Raw genomic sequence first — 20,833 nt, forward strand, 5'->3', positions numbered from 1 at the left:
GGTGGTGTTGGGGAGGGGAGTCGGGCATGGTTGGTTAGAGCAGGGCTTCCCTCTGTGCCAGTTGCTTGAACCCTGCTCTTGGAACCCTGCGTGCACACCAACCAGCCCCCAGCGGGCCCAGGAGGAGCTTTCCGGAGCCTCTCACCAGGAACTTGGTGTTCTGGTTGTTCTTGGTGTACTTGTAGAGCCTGAGAAGCTGCTTTGCCTCCAGCTCTGAGAAGAGGGAGACGAATCTCCAGAGCATCCTACAGGGAGAGACCGGAGGCTGAGGGAGGCAGAGCACAGCCCCTGTCCCTCCAGGACCCACCCAGGGAGAAATGGGCCACGGGCTGTCTCCTGGGGCTTTGGTTGGGGGAATGGAGATATGGGGGTTTTCTAGACCTTGACTACCCTGTGCCGGTGATGAGCACCCACACCACACAGAACCTGTGCAATCAGATCACTGCCCTCGGGGGCAGGAGAGTTTTGTGTCCTCTGTGTGTGCAGCTGCGGTGAATCAATGCCGCCCTGAGTGACCAGAGAACTCTGCTCTTCCCACCCACCTTCCCCCTGCTCACTCCAGGATCCTGACTCTTTCACATCCAGCTGAGGGACTAGGGGGTCTTGACTGAGGCGTGACTTGGAGTCTGGAGGGGGTGACCCAGGCGGGGGTGCCGGGGAAGGGCCAGGAGGCTCCCTACTTCTTCCAGTGCTTCATTTCCCAGGCTCGGCAGTAGTGCTTCAGAAAGGTGTTGATGTGGTCGCCTAGGACCACGAGGCTCTGCTTCATATACTTTAGCTTCTTCTTCTGGGGAAGGTCCTGGGGCAGGGACAACTTTCGCAGGCACTTCTTTAATGGCCTTAGACATTCTTTACACTGAGGAGGCAACAAGGGAAGTGAGGGGCCATTTGGAAAAGAAGAAAAGAAGAGGCAGATGGGCCACCCCAGTAACAAGAGGTTAGTCCAGCTGCAGCCCTCAGGACGCAGGAAGGCTTTACACATGCTAAGTAAGGAGGCTCCAGTTAATGTCCTACCCCACTTCTTTCCCAAGAGTGTGACAAATCAGGCAATGAGCTGTGGGTCTGAGGCCTGCCAATTTCTAGCCCAGGTTTCCTGATGTGTGGGGACCAGGGACCAGGCCCTGGGATGGCCCCTTACTCACAATTCTGAAGGTACACTGGTCCAGGCCCTTGGCATGGCACACAAGTGAGTGTCCAGCGGGGATAGTGCTGGAGCTCTTCTCCAAGCAGGGTCCAGCCATCACCTGGGGGCAGACAGGGAGCAGTGGTCTGCTGGGGGGCTTTTGCTCCTGAGGGGCAGTGCTGGGCAACCATTGAGCCAAATGCTAGCCAAAGCCTTTCTCCATTTTCCCTATGACCTTTTCCTTGACCCAGCCCTGACACAAGTGAGTCCTGGGCAAAGAAACCCATCTCTGAGAACCCCTGCGTAGAAAACCTAGAATGGCCCAGCCGGTGTAGCTCAATGGTTGTGCATCAACCTATGAACCAGGAGATCACGGTTTGATTCCTGGTCAGGGCACATGCCCAGGTTGTGGGCTTGATCCCCAGTGTGGGGTGTGCAGGAGACAGCCGATCAATGCTTCTCTCCCATCCTTGATGTTCCTGTCTCTCTCTCTCCCTTTCTCTTCCTCTCTGAAATCAATAAAAACATTATATATATATTTAATATATATTATATATATATTTAAAAGAAAAAGAGCCCTGGCAGGTTTGGCTCAGGGATAGAGCGTTGGCCTGTGGACTGAAAGGTCCCGGGTATGATTCCTGTCAAGGGCACATGACTGGGGTTGCAGGGTTGGTCCCCAGTAGGGGGTGGCGAGTGCAGGAGGCAGCCAATTGATGATTTTCTCTCAACATTGATGTTTCTATCTCTCTCTCCTTCTCCTTTCCTCTCTGAAATCAATAAAAAATATTTTTAAAATAAATAAAAGTGAATAAGAAAATAAGAGTTAACCTAAAATAAAATTTTAAAGAAAAAGAAAACCTAGAATGCCCAACTCATTTTCAAAAATAATAACTATAGCATAGTACAGTAGCTAACTTTTCAAAGCACTAGGTAAACATTAACTCATTTTATTCACTCACAAGTTCCGTGAGCTTAGATATCATCATCCCCGCCTGGTTACAGATAAGAGCACTAAGGCACCAGGGGAGTTAAGTACTCCTTGGCAGAATGAGCAGGGATTCATTTACTCACTCCTTCAGTGAACATTGGTTGAATACCTAAGTCTCAGGCCCACCTCTTTCTGTCCGTAACCCTTAGAATCATGCCATGCTAATGGGCACTCAGAAAAAAAGTGTGATGGTGATGGTAATGGTGAGAAGGAATTTTCTGACAGAAAAAGTGGGCCAAAGAAATCTAATTAATGAAAATAAAGTGACTTGAAGGCAGAGCACAGAATTAGATGGACAGGGTTGGAATTTGTGCCTGACCTTTTAAAAACCTCTCAGAAAAGTGAGTATTAATTCCTGCCTGTGTTCAGGGGAACAAGGAAGATCCAGGCCCAGACCATTCTGAAGGGAGAGATCAGAGAAAGGGAGGTTAGTAGATGGAAAGGGTACAGGACCCAGGTTCTTCCAGGCCCCAGAGACAGGAGACTCTGGCTGATCAACATTATAAACTACACCCCACACAACCACACACACACACACACACCACGAGATCCCTTGTGTCTTCATATCCAACAATCACCTTACCAAGAATCTGCCCATCATCTTGCCAGTAGTGTATGTCCTTGATAAACAATTTGAATGAATTAACCTTCTCTTGTTCTTTTGGTTTCTTGCTAACTCATGTACCTCACCAATTTTCCCTCTCCTCCTTCTACTTGAATTTCGTAGTCTCCGTTTTCCAAAAACAGCCCTTCCAGGGCCCTCCTTTCCTTCCTTCCTCCCAGCCCCACTTCACCTTCTCTAGCGGTTTGTCCTCTCCATCCCCTTGCCCATCTGAGGACTCCATCTCAGCAGGTGTGCCAGTGGGCTCCAGAGTGGCACTCCTTCTGTGCCCCCAGGCTCTGACCTACTGCTCCTGTGACCTCAGTGTCTCAGGGAGTGGGCAGGCTGGCTCCAGAACCCGGGGCAAAACCATGGCAACTGCCAACACAGAGCCCTGTGCCCCTCCCCCGCCCACCCCTCATTCCTAGGGGTGGCCACCAGCCTTCTCCTTTAGCAGGGACTTGGACCAGGGAAGTGAGCACGCTGTGCTGGGAAGACCAGGTGTGCTGGGTGCGCAGCTGGCCAGGGGAGGCCGGCACCCCTTTTCCCAAGAGGCTGTCAGATGCTGTTGATGTTGGAGTAATTTTCCTGCGTGTGTCCCATGCATGCCCCCTCAGGTACACCGTGGGCTTCCCGAGAGTGAGGACCAGGGTTTGTAACATTCCTTTCCGGATTCGGAACAAAGGGCTAGAAGGTGCCCTGAGAGAATGGAATACAGTAGCTCTCTATTGAGCCAGCGCTTCTCTTCCAAGGGGGAGCCTCCGGGAAGTTAATAAGCGCTGGTGCTGGTTGGGGGGTGGTGGTGGTGTTTTTAGGGGTGTGTACAAAAATGCTAGCCTCCGTACACTATCTCCGTTAACCTCCACAACACTCGTCCCTGGGATAAGGTGCCAGGAGTGACCCCGTTTCGCAGAAGAGGAGCCCAGACGTAACTTGCCTCAAGTCCGCAGCCACTAGGTGGGGCGGCGGCGCTGTCAATCTGACTCGGGCCGCTCGGGTTTCCCCACCGCGCCGCCCTCGGGGTCTGGGTGAGCGTTTCCGTGGGCCGCCTGGTCCGTGGGTCCTCGGGGCCTCCCTCGAGGACGTGGCAACGGCGCCCCCGCGCGTCCTTCATCAGGGCGCACGGCGGGTTACTGAGACCGTTGCAGCCTTCGCTTTCTTACTTAACACGCATCTTCGTCTCGGAAACGCTGACCTCCGTCTCCTGGCCCCTGCCATCCTGTCCAAGGGGTCCAGGGTCCCGTGCTCCCCACCCAGTTAGGTCCCTTCCCTCCCCTTGCTTAGCGGGCACCGGGTGGGATCGCCACCGGCCCATGGAGCAGAAGTCAGGGCTTTCCCACACCTTCCCTTCTCCATCTGACCAGGTACCCACACATGATAGGGCCTTTGTGGCTCTTGACATACAGGACAAAGTGGCTTTGCCTCCAACCTGGAAGGCCTGTTCTCTGAGCATTCACTCAGAATTATCTTGCAGCTATGAAGAAGGATCATTATATTGACAACGGTGAGGGGAAGGGGCTCTCCCTTATACACTTGATTGATAATTGGCAAACAATTTGCGTAGCAATGCAAACTGTTAAATGTTCATTCCCTTTGATCCATTTCCACAAATTAGTTCTAAGGAGAGAAGATGTAGGAGGGCTGTTACAATGGTGACAGATTAGAAACAACGGAAGTGCCATCAATGTGTGTGTTGCACGCCCTTGAGTGGGCTCTGACTCTTGGCGACCCTGTGAATGAGAGGGATGTCTGCAGTGTTCTGTCCTCAAAAGCCCTGCTCAGTTCTTGCCTGCGGCTCCTCTTTTGGGTCAGTCTATCTCATATTTGGTCCTCCTCGTTTCCCACCCCCTTCAATTATCCCAGCTTTATTGTCTCTTCCAAAGAACCCTGCCGTCTCATGATGTGCCCAAAGTCGGACAGCGTCAGTTTTGTCATTTTTGCCTTCAGCCATATTTCAGGCTTAATTTGCTCTAGGAGCCACTTGTTCATCTTTCAGGCATTCGTGGTATCTGTAGAGCTCTCCCCCAGAGCCATATTTCAAATGCATCCCTTCTTTCCTATCTTCACTGTCCAACTTCCACACCCATACACAGAATAACAGGGAATACAATGGGTGGATGATCTTAACCTTGTTCTCCAGTGACATATCTTTGCTCTTGGCGGTCTTCCCTAATTCTTCCATTGCTACCCTTCTGAATCTTAGCCTTCTCTCGATTTCTTGACTGCAGTCTCCGTTTGAATTAATGACTGCACCAAGGTAAACAAAATCTTTAACAATTCCAGTGCTTCCTTTGTCTTTGTTAAAGTCGTGTTTTTCTTCTGTAGTCATGATTTTTATCATCTTGATATTCAAATGCAGTCCTGGTTTGGCACTTTTTTCTATCACTTTCATCAGGAGTAATTTCAAATTATGGCTACTTTCTGGCAGTAAGATTGTGTCATTTGCATACCTTAAGTCATTGATATTTCTTGCAACAATTTGTACTCCTTCCTTGAGTCTAGCCCAGTTTTATATATATATATATATATATTCTGTGTACAGATTAAACAAATAACCTATAGCTTGTCATCATCCACACAAAGGCTTTACTGTAGTTTATAAAACATAGACTAAACTTCTTCTGAAATTCTTTGGAGCATTTCAGTATCCAACCAATGTTTGCAAATTTTTTTGCATTATTTTTATTTTTCAATTACACTTTACTTTCAATATTATTTTGTACTGGTTTCAGATGTACAACATAGTGATTAGACAATCATATACCTTACAAAGTGTTCCCCCCAATATTTCCAGTACCCATCTGGCACCATACATGGTTACTACAATATTATTGACTATTTTTTATATGCTGTACACTTTACATCACTGTGACTATTCTGTAACTACCAATTTGTAATTCTTAATCCCTTCACCCTTTTCACCCAGTCCCACCAACCCCTCCCCTCTAGCAGGCACCAGTCCACTCTGTGTGCCTGTGAGTCTGTTTCAATTCTGTTCATTTGTTTATTTTGTTCTTTAAATTCCACATATCAGTGCAGTCATATGATATTTGTCTTTCTCTGACTTATTGGGCTGAGCATGTTTGCAATTTGATCTCAAGGGCCTCTTTTCTGAATCCAACTTGAACTTCCGGCATTTCTTGTTCCGTACAAGGTAGAAGCCTTTGTTGCATCACCCTTGAGCATCACTTTACTTGCATGGAAATTAGAGCAAATAGTTACTACACTCCTTGGCATCTCCTTTCTTGAAGATTGGGATGTATATTGAACATGTCTAGTCTGCAAGCCACTGTTTTGTTTTCCATATTTGTTGATGTATTCTTGTTAGGATTTTGTCAGATTCAGTCTCCGTGGCTTGAAATAATTCTATTGCTATCCCATCTACTCCTGGTAATTTATTTCTTCCCAATACTTTCAGGGCAGAACCCATGCCCCGGGGGTCGTGACCCACAGGTGGAGAACCCATGCCCAAAGGGGTCACACTTAGCTTTCTAGAATTACAGGTCCTTCTTTAGAGGAATCTTCTTCAAAGATATCTGCCATCCTTTTGTCTTTTTTGTGTAAATTTTTGGTGTACTGTTTCCACCTTCCCTTTATTTTCTTTGAATCAGATAATGTGCTACCTTGTTGATCATTCCGCATTCTTAGTTTAGGTCTGAATTTCCCTTTTTTTCTTGAATCTTCTGGTAGAGATCGCTTGTCTTCCCTCTTTTGTTGCTCTCCTCCATCTCCTTACATTGACTATTGTAAGAGTTCTCTTTATCTCTATGTGATAGTCCCTTGAAACACCGTGTTCAGAATTCTAACCCTGTCATCAATAGGAAAGGGTAAATAAACCGTGGTACCCATACTTAAAAACACTACTCTATTAAATATTAAAGTTAAAATTAATTTTAAAAAATACTTTACTATTGAAATACTGCTAGATATTAAAATACTACTCTATGCAGGTTTTTGGAGCTCGTTTTTATATACTTTCTTTCATTTGGCTAGTCTGTGTAGCAACTTCCAGCTGCCTCAGAGTGCACGAACTCCAATCTCTGCCTCCTTAACTCAGTGAGACTGCTGTGTTCTCCCATGATCTGAATCTATGACACAGAATGTGCCTCTAGGCGGAGAGCCAGGGCAAGTGTATAACTCACCTCATTTGTTTTTCTTCTCTCAGTGATGTCAGTTCTGCCCTGTCTATTGCCAGTGTCTGAAAACAGTTGCTTTGTATGTTTTATCTAGGTTCCTAGTTGTTTATGGCAGGAGGGTGAATCCGGTGCCTTTTACTCCATAATGGTTAGAAACAACGTTCCTCCATTTCATGGTCATTTGATTAGCATAAGCCAGTGTTTGAAATACTAACCAATCTGACAAATGGAGTTTGGAAGCTTAAAAGTTCCTCAACCGAGATGACTGAATTAAGATTAGTGTCAACTTTGGAAGCTTTTGTGGGCAGCTAACAAGCTTGTCCAGGTGTCATCTCATACTCCAATTTCCTACACAAAATGATTATTTGACAAATGTTTATTGAATAAGTGAATTGCTAAGTGAACATAAATAATTTATAAGTGTGTGTGTGTTTTTTTAGGATCCAAAAGAATGGCCAGACTGATTTGTTCTAGCCTAAGAATTTACTAACTCCTTGATCAATGAATCTTATGGCAAAGAAATTGTCTAATCACATTCATCTTGAGAAACAAGGCTAATTCATCAAAGAAATGACTGTTTGCCATATGTGTGGGTGGGCAAAGTTCACCAATGTTCTCACAGAGGAAAAATAACTCACAAAGTAGCAACACACTTCAGTTCATACTTTATTTTCTAATCCATTGTGTAAGTGTAGGTTAGGTAATGCTTCTGGATCTAGATTGCCTGGGTTCAAATCCTGGTTCCATTAGTAACTAGTTATAGTTATATGACTTTTGGGCAAGTTATTTAAATTTGTTGGACCTCAATTTTTCTTCATCTGTAAAATGGAGTTATTATTAACAGAGGGCTGTTGTAAAGATTAAATAATTTAATAATATATGTAAAAGAAAAAAATAATATATGTACAAGGCCTTAAACCGGTGTCTGACACATATAAGAGCTCAATAAGTGCTAGCAATTATTATTAAATTATTGAAGAGGATTTTCCTTGATTAAATATCTCATAAATGAACTTTATATATCTTTGGTACGGCTAATACTTACTTTTTAGGTGACAAGGGTTTCAGAATAATCAGCTTTGAATGAGTAAAACTGTTTACGTGATGGCCATGAATAAATTTATTAAATGGCTTGCATGTACTTTTTAGAGGTACTAACAGTTCCTAAATTGGGACTTTGCTAGTGATTATTCTTTGTTTGGGGACTGTGACACCGTGGCTAAAAAGACCTGTCTTCTATTTGAGTGTCCTTTTCAAATTGGAAACATGAGAAGGTTGTTTCTTGGCAGCCACTATTTTTAGAGTTTGTGTTCTGGGAGCACAATGATGGTGCTTCAAGGGAGCTAATGCCAGTCTCTTTTGTTAGAAGGAGGCAGGTGTGCATCCTTTTCCTACAATTTCTCTAGAAGCCAAGCCACACTTACAGATGCCTTTAGTATGGTCGGTAACACAAGACCATTGAAAAGCTCAGGCTCAGCACGGCCAAATCTCCCCTCTCGAAGAGGGGACTTGCCCAGGCCTGCTCTTGAGGGAAATGGGATGTGGAGAAATGTGGGCTGAAGTGTGGGAGGTGATGGTGTCTACTTGTAGACGTCGGGCAAAGGAAGAACTAAAGGGTTTGCATTAACCCCCAAAAGTTAATAGAAAGGTCAAGTTAGGACTTGCCCCTGGAATTAAAATATCAAAATACTAATGATGTTCAGGACTTATTCTGTATGTATCACATTTTGAAAAACGTTTTATTTGGAAATAATTTCAAGCTTACAAAAAGTTGCAAAAATCTGAAGAGTACAAAGAATACTAGCATACCCTTCGCTCAGATTCACCTATCGTTAACATTTTGCTCAATTTGCTTTATTATTTGCATTCTCTCCCTCTCTTCTCTCTCCCTCCTTCTATTTCTCTCTCTCTCTCTCTCCCTCCCCCCCCTCTCTCCCCTAGCCTCAAATATAACAGTGCCATTTCTGTTACATTCCATTAATTGAAGTAATCACAGAGTTCTGCTTAAGCTCAAGAAGGGGTGAAAGAGTTTCCAGAATGGTGTGTATATGTAAAAATACTTTTTCTCCTGAACCATTCATTTTATTTGTTAATCCTCACCCAAGGATGTTTTTCCATTGATTTTTAGAGAGAGTGGAGTGGAAGGGAGGGGGAGAGACACAGAGAGAGAAATATCACTTGTTGCCTCCTGGGCCAGGAATGGAGCCTACAACTGAAGTACATGCCCTTGACCAGAATCAAACCCGAGACCCTTCAGTGTGTGGGCCAATGCTCTGTCCCCTGAGCCAAACTGGCTAGGGCTTTTCCTGAACCATTTAAAAGTAAGTTTTATACATCTACGTCACTTGCTCCTAAATAACTCCAGTGTGTATTTATTAAGAACAGGTGCTCAAGAGAGTCTGTATTGAAGAAAACACATCCAAGAAACCTCAATCACCTAGACCTGATCTAGTTGGTGAGATCCTAGATTCCAAGCTTGAACCTGATGTCATAATGGGAATTTTGGAGAAAGGGGTGAATGTACTAGCGTACCTCATTTTATTGTGTTTCGTTTTATTGAGCTTCACAGATGTTGCATTTTTTTTTTTTAACAATTGAATACAAAACCCTCTACCAGCAAAACGATTACAACTTGCTTTATTGTGGTCCTCATTTTATTGTGGTGATCTGGAACGGAGCCTGCAATATCTCAGAGGGCACACTGCTGCACAGCAATATTTCTAGGGATTATTTCCCCTCCCCTTGTACTTGGGAAGAACTTTGTGACTGCTTCAATGACTAGGACGCAGAGGATCTGACATTGTGTTACATCTAAGGCTGGGTCATAAAAAGCGATACATCTTGGCTGAACTCTCTATCTCTATCTCTTTTCTTTCTCTTTTTCTCTTTCTCTCCTCACCTTTGAAACCTGGCCACACGTTGTGAGGAAAAAGGAAGTGCATTACATGTGCAGTTGTTGCAGCTGACAGTTCCAGCTGAGGTCTCAGCCAACCACCAGCATCAATCACCAGACTTGAGAGAGCGAGCCTGCAGAGGATTCCTAGCTTTGGAGCTGTTACAGCTCACACTAAACGGAATAGAGGTTAGTTATCCCCACTGAACTTTGCCCCAATGGCAGATTCATGTGCAAAATAAATGTTATAATTGCTTTACGCTACTAGTTTATTGGGGTCATTTCTCATGCAGTAATAATAACCAGAATCACATATAGTAGCTCAGGTACAATGACTTGTGTAAACAAAAATATATGTTCTACAATGTAATTCTAATTCCTGTTGTAGCACTTCAGAAGAATAATAAAGTTCAGACCAACGAGGGATGGAATGTTGAGGATGGAGAAAACCCATGTATTAGTGTTTGTGGAATGCAAGGTTGGGTGCAGTTAGTAATTGCACATAGTGACCTATTAATTAGAATTTAACTCTTCTCACCTTTGTTTTTGTTCCATAGCCGCAGAAGATAGAAGATTTGGGTTAATTTAGCACCCCCCCCCTTTTTTTTGGTAAAGGTTGCGTATGAATCTAGTACATAGTCTAAGCTACGAATTAAGGGTTTCTCTGAGTCAGGGGAATTTGAACTCTCTCCTTATGGATTTTCTGGTAACAACCTTTCTGTCTATTGGCTACTCCCTTATATTGTTGCTTGAAATACTTTGGATGTCATTATTACTTACTAATTTACACAAAAGTATGGGCCTTAAAAATCTGAGTGACATTCAGGTTAAATTTCATGCATAGGGAGAGATCTACTTTCAACCATTAATTGTCTTACTTTGGCTTAATTTATTCCTTTAGATCAAATTTTAAGGATACATACTGTCCTCAGACAGAACCTTCTGTCAAGTATTGCTCACTGATAGCTCAAAGAGGTCACAGCAAAATAAAAATCTGGTAAAACCTACTAAGTTCTTAAAATCTACCTGAAAGCCTTTGTCAAATGTTTATAATTTTTACCAAGTGTTAAAAATGAGAACTATTATCTTGTTAGTTAATGGATTTTTTCCCCAGTTGTTTTAGTAGCTAGCTTTATTTTGTTGGTACAAAAGGCATTTCTGATGAGGCAAAGTTTCTTATCTCTTGAGTTCCACTTTATATCTCTGTGCCTTATTCACTTCTCTTTTTCCTTGGAATGCCCTCTCCCCTTCTTTGCTTTCCTGCCTTACTGGCTTTATCTTCTCAGTCTTCTTGATAGTTCCCGACCTCTGAACTTTTAACGTTGGAAGCCCCAATCACCTTGGGAGTGGATGATGTTCTAGGACAGTGATTTTCAACCTTTTTCATCTCATGGCACATGTAAACTAGTTACTAAAATCCTGTGGCACACCAATATGTATGTGTGTGTGTGTGTGTGTGTATACATATATATGTATACATATATATGTATATATACACACGTATATATACTACTATACTAGTATATAGTATATATACTGTATTTGCCAATCTGACAAAAATAAAAGGTATAATTTTGATTCATTTACACCAGATGGCTAAAACCAATAAATTAAAAATAAACACAGAACCCACCTCTAATAGCATACCATCTGCAAAGAGCCAAAGTCATTAGGGAAGATTTGCCTCTATCCACCTCCTTCATTGCTGCAGTCACACTGTTACCAGACCTTGACTGCCAGGTTCTTGAGTCTCCATGTCATAGAAATGAGCACTGAACTCAGTACAAGATCAAGTAGATAGAGTTTATTGAAAAGAGCTTGCACACAAGGGACTTGACCTTGTTGTTTCAGAGCCTAGGGCAAGTTTCCCTTGGGTAGCCACAAGGTTTGCTCTAGCATCTTCAGGTTTTGTCTTAAATATCACCTTTTTGCTGATTTCTGATCATCTTATTTTAAACATTTTTTTTTTTTATATTTTAGAGGGAAAGGGAGAGAGAGAAACATCAATGATGAGGATCATTGATCAGCTCCCTCTTGCATGCCTCTTATAGGGGATTGAGCCCGGAATCGAACCTGGTCATGTGCCCTGACCAGAGTCAAACCTTGATCTCTTGGTTCATAGGTAGATGATCAACCACTGAACCACACCGGCTGGGCTGATCATCGTATTTTTTTTAAAATATATTTTATTGAGTTTTTACAGAGAGGAAAGGAGAGAGATAGAGAGCTAGAAACATCGATGAGAGAGAAACATCGACCAGCTGCCTCCTACACACTCCCCACTGGGGATGTGCCCACAACCAAGGTACATGCTCTTGACCGGAATCGAACCTGGGACCCTTCAGTCCGCAGGCCGACGCTCTATCCACTGAGCCAAACAGGTTTCGGCTGATCATCGTATTTTAAATTGCAACCTTCATCTCAGCACTTCCTGTCTCCCTTCTCCTTAGAACTTGTTACTGACTTGCCACTATTTTATTTAGTTTACTCTTTATTTTTCTACTAAAATGTAAATTTCATAAGAACAGGAATATTCCTTTGTTCAATTCTGTATGTTCAGTGCCTAGGATAGTAGGCACATTGAATTTGTTGAAGGAGTGAATGAATGGCTGATTTCTTACTCATCTTTCAAAGTTCCCATCCCCCAGGCTTCCCTCCTTTGCCTCCTTATTAGTTTGGTGTAATATCTCTCACTACCCATGGTTTCCATAACATACTATATTTATCTTGATTATAGTACTTTCCAGAGACTTTTAAAAATATTTCATTGTTGTATTCCCTAGCACAGTCCCTTACACCTAGATAATGCTTAACAAATGTTAAAATGAACTATTTGCTGCATTTGTACCAAATGTTGGGGCCGTGAGAAGATTTTAAATGGGCATAGGGATTTCTCAACTTCCTCTTTTTTTTATGAATTTCCTTCCTCTTTTAAAGAAACCCAGATTTGCTTTCACCCCACCCCCACCGGGTCAGTAATTGACGTAACTGCCAAATATCTTTTGATCAAATGCTATTTTATAGCTTTCAAATCTAAACCTAGAATCGCAATCACATACTAGTTTCACCTCCTACCTCCTTGCAAGACTAATGATTTACCCCATCCTCATTTCCACTGTATATCCTGATCATTTTTAATTATATCACCATTAAATACTTTTATGTAGGCAGGCCCATCTCTGTATCAGGATTTTTGGATTATCAAACTTCATTTTTTAGAGCAATTTTAAGGTTCACAGCAAAATTGAGCAGAAGGTACAGAGATTTCCTATATAACTCTTGTCCCCACACATACATAGCCTCCCCCATTAAAGTAATAATTATTGATCAAAAGGAAGTCCACAGTCAAGAAAGGGAGAACAATTAGACAAACAGCAGACTGGTAGTTCAGTAAAAGGTGGGAAACAGAATAGAAAATTATATTAATAGCCAGGTGAGAAAAAACTCAGAGTGAACTAAACATAAAAACAGATTTGAGCTGGCAAGAGAATGTATAATTTAAGAGATAATACTAGAATATAAGAACTGGAAAAAACCTGATTGAGTTTGAATCTCTCATCTACTAGATGAAAAAAATCAAAGTCGAAGGTACAGAGCTAAAGTTTCTTAGAGCTCAAATGTCTAAGAAAGCATATTAAAACTATAAGTGAACTTTAGATGACAAAGCTTATTAAGAACCTAAAAACTGAAGTAAGTTATAGCCTTTCTGTTCAGAGCTGGCTTTTATATTATTCCATTTTAATTGCCGATTAGAATTCAGTAATGTACTTATTCTCAAACTTGTAGTTACTATTTTTTCTAGAAAAGATTGGTCTAAGAGTACAATTGCCACAGTAGAAGGAATAAGATTAGAGGACTAAAAAGAAGCTGCTAACAAGAAAAAGAAGCCACTGGTGGTACAGTCCATAAGACCTATTCCCTAACCTTTGTAAACTATTAATTTGAAAGGGACAGAAATACAACTTTATTGCAGTTGGGGTGGGAGAGGACAATATAGGAATATTATGGAGAGAAAATATTTACTCACAGATTCAGTGGGTATTGTAAATTTTGTTTGCCAAGCTTGGATTGTGGAAAGAGGAAAAGAGAACTTCTAAGACAGGTGTAAGTTAAAGGCTCTCACTGAATATTTTACTTCTTTCCAATCATTAGTTTTAACTTAGGTATCTAGTAAGTTGGAAGCTTTTAAGGGATGGGCCCTGTCGGAATTTTGCCAATTTTAGGCATATTTTCAAGAGTGATAAACAAGAGAAACATCTTTAATTGCAGATTAGAGAATGACATAATTTTAGTCATTTTTTTCAAATATTTTGTCCACGTTTAAAATGAATTTTATGTCTAGAAAATCAGGGACTCAATTCTTTATTGTTAGGATTTGTAATAGATAAAGGGTAAATGACAAAAATCAGCTTAAATTGATATTGTTAACAAGGTTGAGGGGAAACTGGCTTTTTAAAAAATATATATATTTTATTGGCTTTTTACAGAGAGGAAGGGAGAGAAATAGAGAGTTAGAAACATCGATGAGAGAGAAACATCGATCAGCTGCCTCCTGCACACCCCTTACTGGGGGGAAGTGCCCACAACCAAGGTACATGCCCTTGACTAGAATCGAACCTGGGACCCTTCAGCCTGCAGGCCGATGCTCTATCCACTGAGTCAAACCAGTCAGGGCTGGCTTTTTATTACAATGTAAATTGATCCAACTTTTTAGGCTGGCAAATTGACAATATCTATTAAAACTTAAAAGATACATACTCTGCAATTTTACTTCTGGAAATTACATATGTAAAGAAGCATATGTGTATTAGGATGTTTATTGCAACATTATAATATTAAAACACTTGAAACAATCTAATGTTCATCAGTAAGTGGTTAATGATACATTAAATACCCAAAATTGGCATACTATGTATCCATTAAAAAGAATAAGGTAGATCTACATGCAGACATGAAAAACAATCTGAGATATACTATTGAGTGAAAAAAACTGCATATCAGTATGTACACTATAAAAATGTGTGTAGAGCCCTAACCGGTTTGGCTCAGTGGATGATAGAGCGTCAGCCTGCAGACTGAAAGGTCCCAGGTTCAATTCCCGTCAAGGGCATGTACCTTGGTTGCGGACACATGCCCAGTAGGGGTTGTGCAGGAGGCAGCTGATCGATGTTTCTCTCTCACCGATGTTTCTAACTATCCCTCTCCCTTCCTCTCTGTAAAAAAATCAATAAAATATATATTTAAAAAAATGTGTGTAGAAAGAAAGGGAATATAGATGCACATTTTATATGCATGGAAAATATGGTGGGTGTAGCACAGAAAACCGAAAGGATATATACCTTTAGGGAGTGAGAGTAGGTAAAGCGGAAAGCACCATCTTTTATTTTATATACGTTTTTGTAATGATGGAAATTTTTTTAAATGACTATATTATTTTCATTAAAATAGCTTGAAGTGCTTTAGAGTAAATAAAAAAGTAATTGATCATATTTTCAAATTATGTCACTATAAGGTAACAAGTTCGTAATGCTGGGAAATAAATTCTCTTATGTAGTCACACTTCATAAATTGTTGGCCTCACTTTGTGGCAATCAAGTTATACATAAATCAGCCTGGCCAGTGTGCCTGTGTGGCTCAGTGGTTGAGCATCAACCCAGGAACCAGGAGGTCCCAGCGTGATTCCCAGTCAGGGCACATGCCCCCATTGCAGGTTGCAGGTTTAATCCCCAGTAACGGGTGTGCAGGAAGCATCTGCTCAACGATTATCTCTCATCATTGATGTTTCTCTCTCTCCTCCCTTCCTTTCTGAAATCAATAAAAAAATATATTTTAAAAAGTTATACATAAATTAGGTGCTGTTCCACCCTTTCTATTTTACTGACCTCTTTATCTATGGCCTAAGCTTCTTTGACAAGTAGTAAAACAACTCTGTCTTATTCCTTTGCCATTTCTCTGGGAGTACAAACTGAGGAACTGTCATTCAAATTGCCCAACTGGAAGTAGAAATTACATACCAATCTCTTATGCTTTAAATCTTTGTACAGGCAACTCTTTCACAGGCATGTAATTATAGTTAAAGCAATGATTCCCAAAGTACAGCCTTGTGCTTAAAGTCAGGTGGCTGGCCAGCGCTTAAGTGGGTTAAGTGAAATATAATAAAACCAAATAAACTAAAGAATTACTAGAAGTCCTTTCAGCACGACAAATTAAAGATTTTCTACATCATCAAATTTAAGTACTGTATTAATTTTAAGTTATAGAGGGATGTTTAACACTTGACTTGCCTGATACTGTGTAACATAAACCAAGACAGGTTTTAATCCCAGCTTACCATTTAAAGTTCCCATCTGATATAACTATCTGCTTCACTGCCTTCAATAATAGGCTTACTTTAACTCAGACAAAGGAGAAATAGTATTTCCTAGTTTTCTATCTCAACCCACAATTTTGAGAAGTGTTTAGTCCATGGTAAACTCTGTGATGGGGTGAAACATTTTAGGTCCTGGGGGAAACCAGACCTGAAACCAAGGAGAAACATTTTTACGTTTCTGTGGGTTAATACTGCTCTGAATTTTCACTATAAAATTTCTCATCTAGCCAAAACCGGTTTGGCTCAGTGGATAGAGCGTCGGCCTGCGGACTGAAAGGTCCCGGGTTCGATTCCGGTCAAGGGCATGTACCTGGGTTGCGGGCACTTCTCCAGTGGGGAGTGTGCAGGAGGCAGCTGATCGATGTTTCTCTCTCATCGATGTTTCTAACTCTCTATCTCTCTCCCTTCCTCTCTGTAAAAAATCAATAAAATATATTTTAAAAAAAATTTCTCATCTATTCTCTCCTGAGTATTTTGCAATCATTTATTATTTCATGAGATAGATTAACTTCAACTCTAGTCCCACCTTTCATGTGGGGCAAGAACTACAAAGAGATAAAACAATTTGCTTCCAATTCCTCTGTAAGTCAAGTGGGGAGAGCAGTCCTTTGTACCCCAGCTCTACCCTTTGTACAGCAAGGCCACCTTTAGGGCCTGATTATTCAAGACTGTCATTAGGCCTAGGGATGTGGCACTGGAACTCTCAAGGGTCTTTTCTCCCACAGCTGAGCTCTGAAGATTCACTTTCCATTCATTTTTTAAAATAGTTTTTTAATTGATTTCAGAGAGGAAGGGAGATACAACCATCAATAATGAGAGGATCATCCATGGGCTGCCTCCTGCACGCCCCCTACTGGGGATCGAGCCCGAAACCCAGGCAGGTGCCCTTGACCCGGAATCAAACCCAGGACCTTTCAAACCGAAGGCTGACGCTCTACCCACTGAGCCAAACCGGCCAAGGGCCACTTCCCATTAATGACTATAATCTAACCGCAGGCTGGAGATGACTGAGTTGTTTGGTCTGGAGACTTCTGTCTACACCAAACTAATGACCTGGGAACGGAAGTCTTTGAAGTACATTCCCAACCCCCTTAGTCATGGCCTTTTACTAATGAAGTTAAACCCCAGGTCTTCAAATGAACTGCCTCCCGGCGAACTGGGAAGGGCAGCCGGTGATGAGGCCATGCTGGTCTGGTCTACCAGGAAAGGTAAGCAGAGAAGCAGCGTGACCCCCTTTCTCCAGCAGGCCTTTAGGAACAAAACACCTTCTGCTGGCTTTGAATGACCTACCTGGCACCTTGGGTCTAATCTAATACAAATAGTTGTTTTTCAAAGTTGTTTCCTTACCCAGAAGCTTTAGATGGTGACTTTCAGGATGCAGACAGAGGGAAGCAAATGGAATCGAGAGTTCAAAAGCCGGGAACGGAGTAATATTTCATCTCGTGCGTAGGCCACGGTTCATGTCTCTGTCTGCGGACACTTGCTTGGGTCGCGTCTACCTTGTAGCTATTTGTGAATAGTGGCCTGCAGACATGGGTGTATAATTGTGTCTCCCTGCTGTCAGTTCTTTTGGGTGTAGAATCAAGTGTAACTTGTGCGTCACATGGTAAATCTGGGCAGATCTGACGTCTGGTACAAACATGGAGGAGCTTTGAGGACCTTATTTTAAAGTGAAATAAACCAGCCACGAAAGAAGAAGTAGACTATAGCCACGAGAGAAGACCTACACCATGAGTCCACTCAGGAGGTACTTAAAAATGGTGAAAACAGTAATTGTCAGGTACAGGTGGGGCCAAAAGTAGGTTTACAATTATTTGTCTAGAAAATAATCACACAAGAATCAACTCTTGTTTCAAATACGCACAACTGCAAACATACTGTGCCCCACTCTTTATATTTTACAATTAAAAAATAACTTGCCCAGCCGGCGTGGCTCAGTGGTTGAGCGCCGACCTATGAACCAGGAGGTCACGGCTCCATTCCCGTCAGGGCACACGCCCTGGCTGCGGGCTCCATCCCCAGTGAGGGCTGTGCAGCACCCAGCTGATGGAAGATTCTCATCACTGATGTTTCTCTCCCTCTCCCTTACTCTCTGAATTCAATAAATATATACTTAAAAATAAATTAGTTTAAAGCAGGCACTCTGTTACGTGTGGTGACCCTCAGGTCTGGCGGGGAGCAACCCCGGAGAGAAGCCAGCGGAGCCCTTTGCAGAGCAGTTTCCGAGGAATCGGGGAACTAGCGGCGGGCTCAGGGCGGGCGGGGGCGCCGGCGGCCGGGAGCTGGGGCAGGGGACGCGCGGAAAAGGAAGGTCCGTGAACTCGGTCACAAGGTTCACTCTCCTCAGGGCTGAACCCGCGAGCAGCAAGGACTCTTTCGCCACAGGAAACCTGTCTCCTCGCCTTTCACAACCCCCTCGCCGTCAAACTGCTCTGACGAGAGGAGTTCCTCGCCTGCTCGCTCCCGTCTCTCGGGAATCGCACCCCGCGGACCCCGGCTCCCTAAGATTCCACGTCTTTTCCAACATGGGTCTGGGACGAGGCCTGACCAACCGTCCAGGGACGCCGAGGAGAAGGCGGGAGTCGGGGTGGGGGCGAGACCAGGCTCCGACCCCCGGCCGAGGGGATGAAGGGAGCATGGGCGCCAAGGAGTCACGGATCGGATTCCTCAGCTACGAGGAGGCGCTGAGGAGAGGTGAGGGGGGAGGGGTCCGGACGAGCTGCCGGGAAGGCCGGCGACGGGCTGCCCAGGGGGTGGTGATTGGCTGATGGGTGTGCCTTAAGGCATAGCAAAGGTACAGTCAATTTGCATGTTTGTCTTTTATTAGATTAGATAGAAAATCATGTTTTATATGGATCTTTACTCCAAATGTGAGATAGGGAGGCCCGCGGTTGGGAATGTGATGGGGGAGTGTGATGGGGGGCGCAGGGTTGGGGGACGGGGACTGTGTGGCAGGTAGCAAAGCTCTCCCGGAGGGAGCGGTGCCCGGCGCTGGCCGGGCAGTGCCCGTGCTCTCTGGTGTCGTCGTGACCCCGGATGGGTCTGGGGAAGCCCTCCTCTCCCCCCTGGCTTGGGTGGCACCGGCCCTTTCAACCACCTCGTCTCCTACTGCCATTTTCTCACATCCCTCCTCCATAAACATTTCCAGCAGCATCCTCACCTCGCACCTAGCAGCCTTGACTGGGGAGGAGAGGGGAGGCGGCTGCACAGCCCTCTTCTCTCTGCCGGCGGGAGCCCCTTCCCTGTGTGGAGTGTCTGCCTTTTCCGTGGGCCTTGGCCGGTCTCCTGGGGGCTGTCACCATCCACACCCGCACCCTCTGAGCGGCTGACTTTGCTAAGAACGACCTGAAATTAAGTTGTGTTTGAGGTGAGATGAGCCTGGACAGCTGGTGTAGCCACAAGACCTGGTCTTAGGTTTCATGTCCTCCGACGCTGGCCAGAGCCGTTGATGGCCCTCGATCCGCCAGGCTCGCCCCCTCTCCCCAGAAGATGGCCTTAGGAAGCCCGGCGTTCTGACCCGGGGTGGTAGCTCCCCGTGGGGACCGGCCTGGCCGCCAGCGCCAGCCTGCTGCCGCCTCCGGGCTCCGGTGCACAGTGTGGCGTTGGCCGCCCCGGCCCCCGACCCCTTCCTCCGCCACCGCCGTCTGGCCGCGACCACCAAGGCGCACGCCAACTGCAAGTGCCCATTGCTCAGGTTATGGCTGGAAAGTGACTCAATTTTTTCGTGACTGGAATTTGAGTGTGTGTGTGTGTGTGTGCGCTCCTATTTATTTGTGACACTTAATGGATTTTCTTGGTAAGAAGTGATAAACATTAAGCGGGTTAGATGCTAAAGCATTATTTTTAACTGGTTTCCAACCCAAACAACCAGCCATGCTCCGGGTGACAGTTTTAATACCTAAGAGAAATTCGATTGAAAGGCATTCAAACCGAGAATTTAGTAGTGGACGCTTGTTAATATGCAGGAAGAAAAGGGGTAAGTTCAGTGGATCACCACCTGAAAATAATGACAGAGTGTAGAGGTCTTGTGGACTGGCCAGAATTGCAAAAATATGCTTTTTACGTCTTTCCCTGAGGAACAGTATACTGATTGTTGTATGGACAATCTCGCTTGAACTTTTTTTCCTTGCCTCAATATGAGAAATATTCCAAATTCTTGATGTGGTTCCAGCTCTAGTAGGCTAGTCATTTCCGGGATGCTGTTGAGCCTGACAGGTCTGGCCTCAATTAGGCAATGGCTTACATGGCGTGAAGGAGGGCATCATTCAAACTGATTTACGGCTTCAGGGTTCAGAAGTGTTTAGTTTCTTAAGTTGGAAGGTGATGTAGTTGGCATTTAGGAATTCTAAAATTAAACTTTTATCCACCTCTAGCCTGATTACTCTCATATCAAACTAAGGTTGTACCTTTGCATATAAACTAAATTAATAGTTGGTGCATTTTAAACGGATTTGACTGAAGGTCTTTGTTAGATTTATTATGAGGTGTATACCTGTTGAATTTTAAAACATATATTTGAAGAAGTAGTAAAATACTTGTTCAAATCTTATCTATTTGAATGGATTTATATTTTATCAGTTTTGCTGCAGGGGAATATTAAAGCAAAAGAGAGAAGCAAGTTGATAAAGTAACATTTCTAAATGTAAACGAGCTATTTTTTAAGTGGGTAATTCTTTTGAACATATTATTTACTCTTGTAAATGTCAGACTTTAATATAG

The 20,833-nt window shown here is 43.5% G+C and overlaps 2 protein-coding genes across 4 annotated transcripts in view; one reads left to right on the plus strand and one right to left on the minus strand.

Annotated features, from left to right (window-relative positions):
* The window catches only part of LOC102753367 (chromosome unknown open reading frame, human C17orf64), a 5,251-nt gene extending 4,010 nt beyond the window's left edge, over positions 1-1,241 (minus strand). Inside the window, exons 1-3 of the mRNA XM_006756215.2 lie at positions 1,143-1,241; positions 681-856; positions 146-245 (exon numbers count right to left, since the gene is read on the minus strand). Coding sequence (XP_006756278.1) covers positions 146-245; positions 681-856; positions 1,143-1,241 — 375 coding nt within the window. The remainder of the gene's footprint in view (positions 1-145; positions 246-680; positions 857-1,142) is intronic.
* A 17,383-nt stretch (positions 1,242-18,624) lies between these two features.
* The window catches only part of USP32 (ubiquitin specific peptidase 32), a 123,226-nt gene continuing 121,017 nt past the window's right edge, over positions 18,625-20,833 (plus strand). For all 3 annotated transcript variants that reach the window (XM_006756163.2, XM_006756165.2, XM_015559066.1), the window contains exon 1: positions 18,625-18,808. In XM_006756163.2, coding sequence (XP_006756226.2) covers positions 18,640-18,808 — 169 coding nt within the window. In that variant the 5' untranslated portion in view covers positions 18,625-18,639. The remainder of the gene's footprint in view (positions 18,809-20,833) is intronic.

Source organism: Myotis davidii, unplaced genomic scaffold (assembly GCF_000327345.1).
Source record: "Myotis davidii unplaced genomic scaffold, ASM32734v1 scaffold993, whole genome shotgun sequence".
Taxonomy (NCBI): Eukaryota; Metazoa; Chordata; class Mammalia; order Chiroptera; family Vespertilionidae; genus Myotis; species Myotis davidii.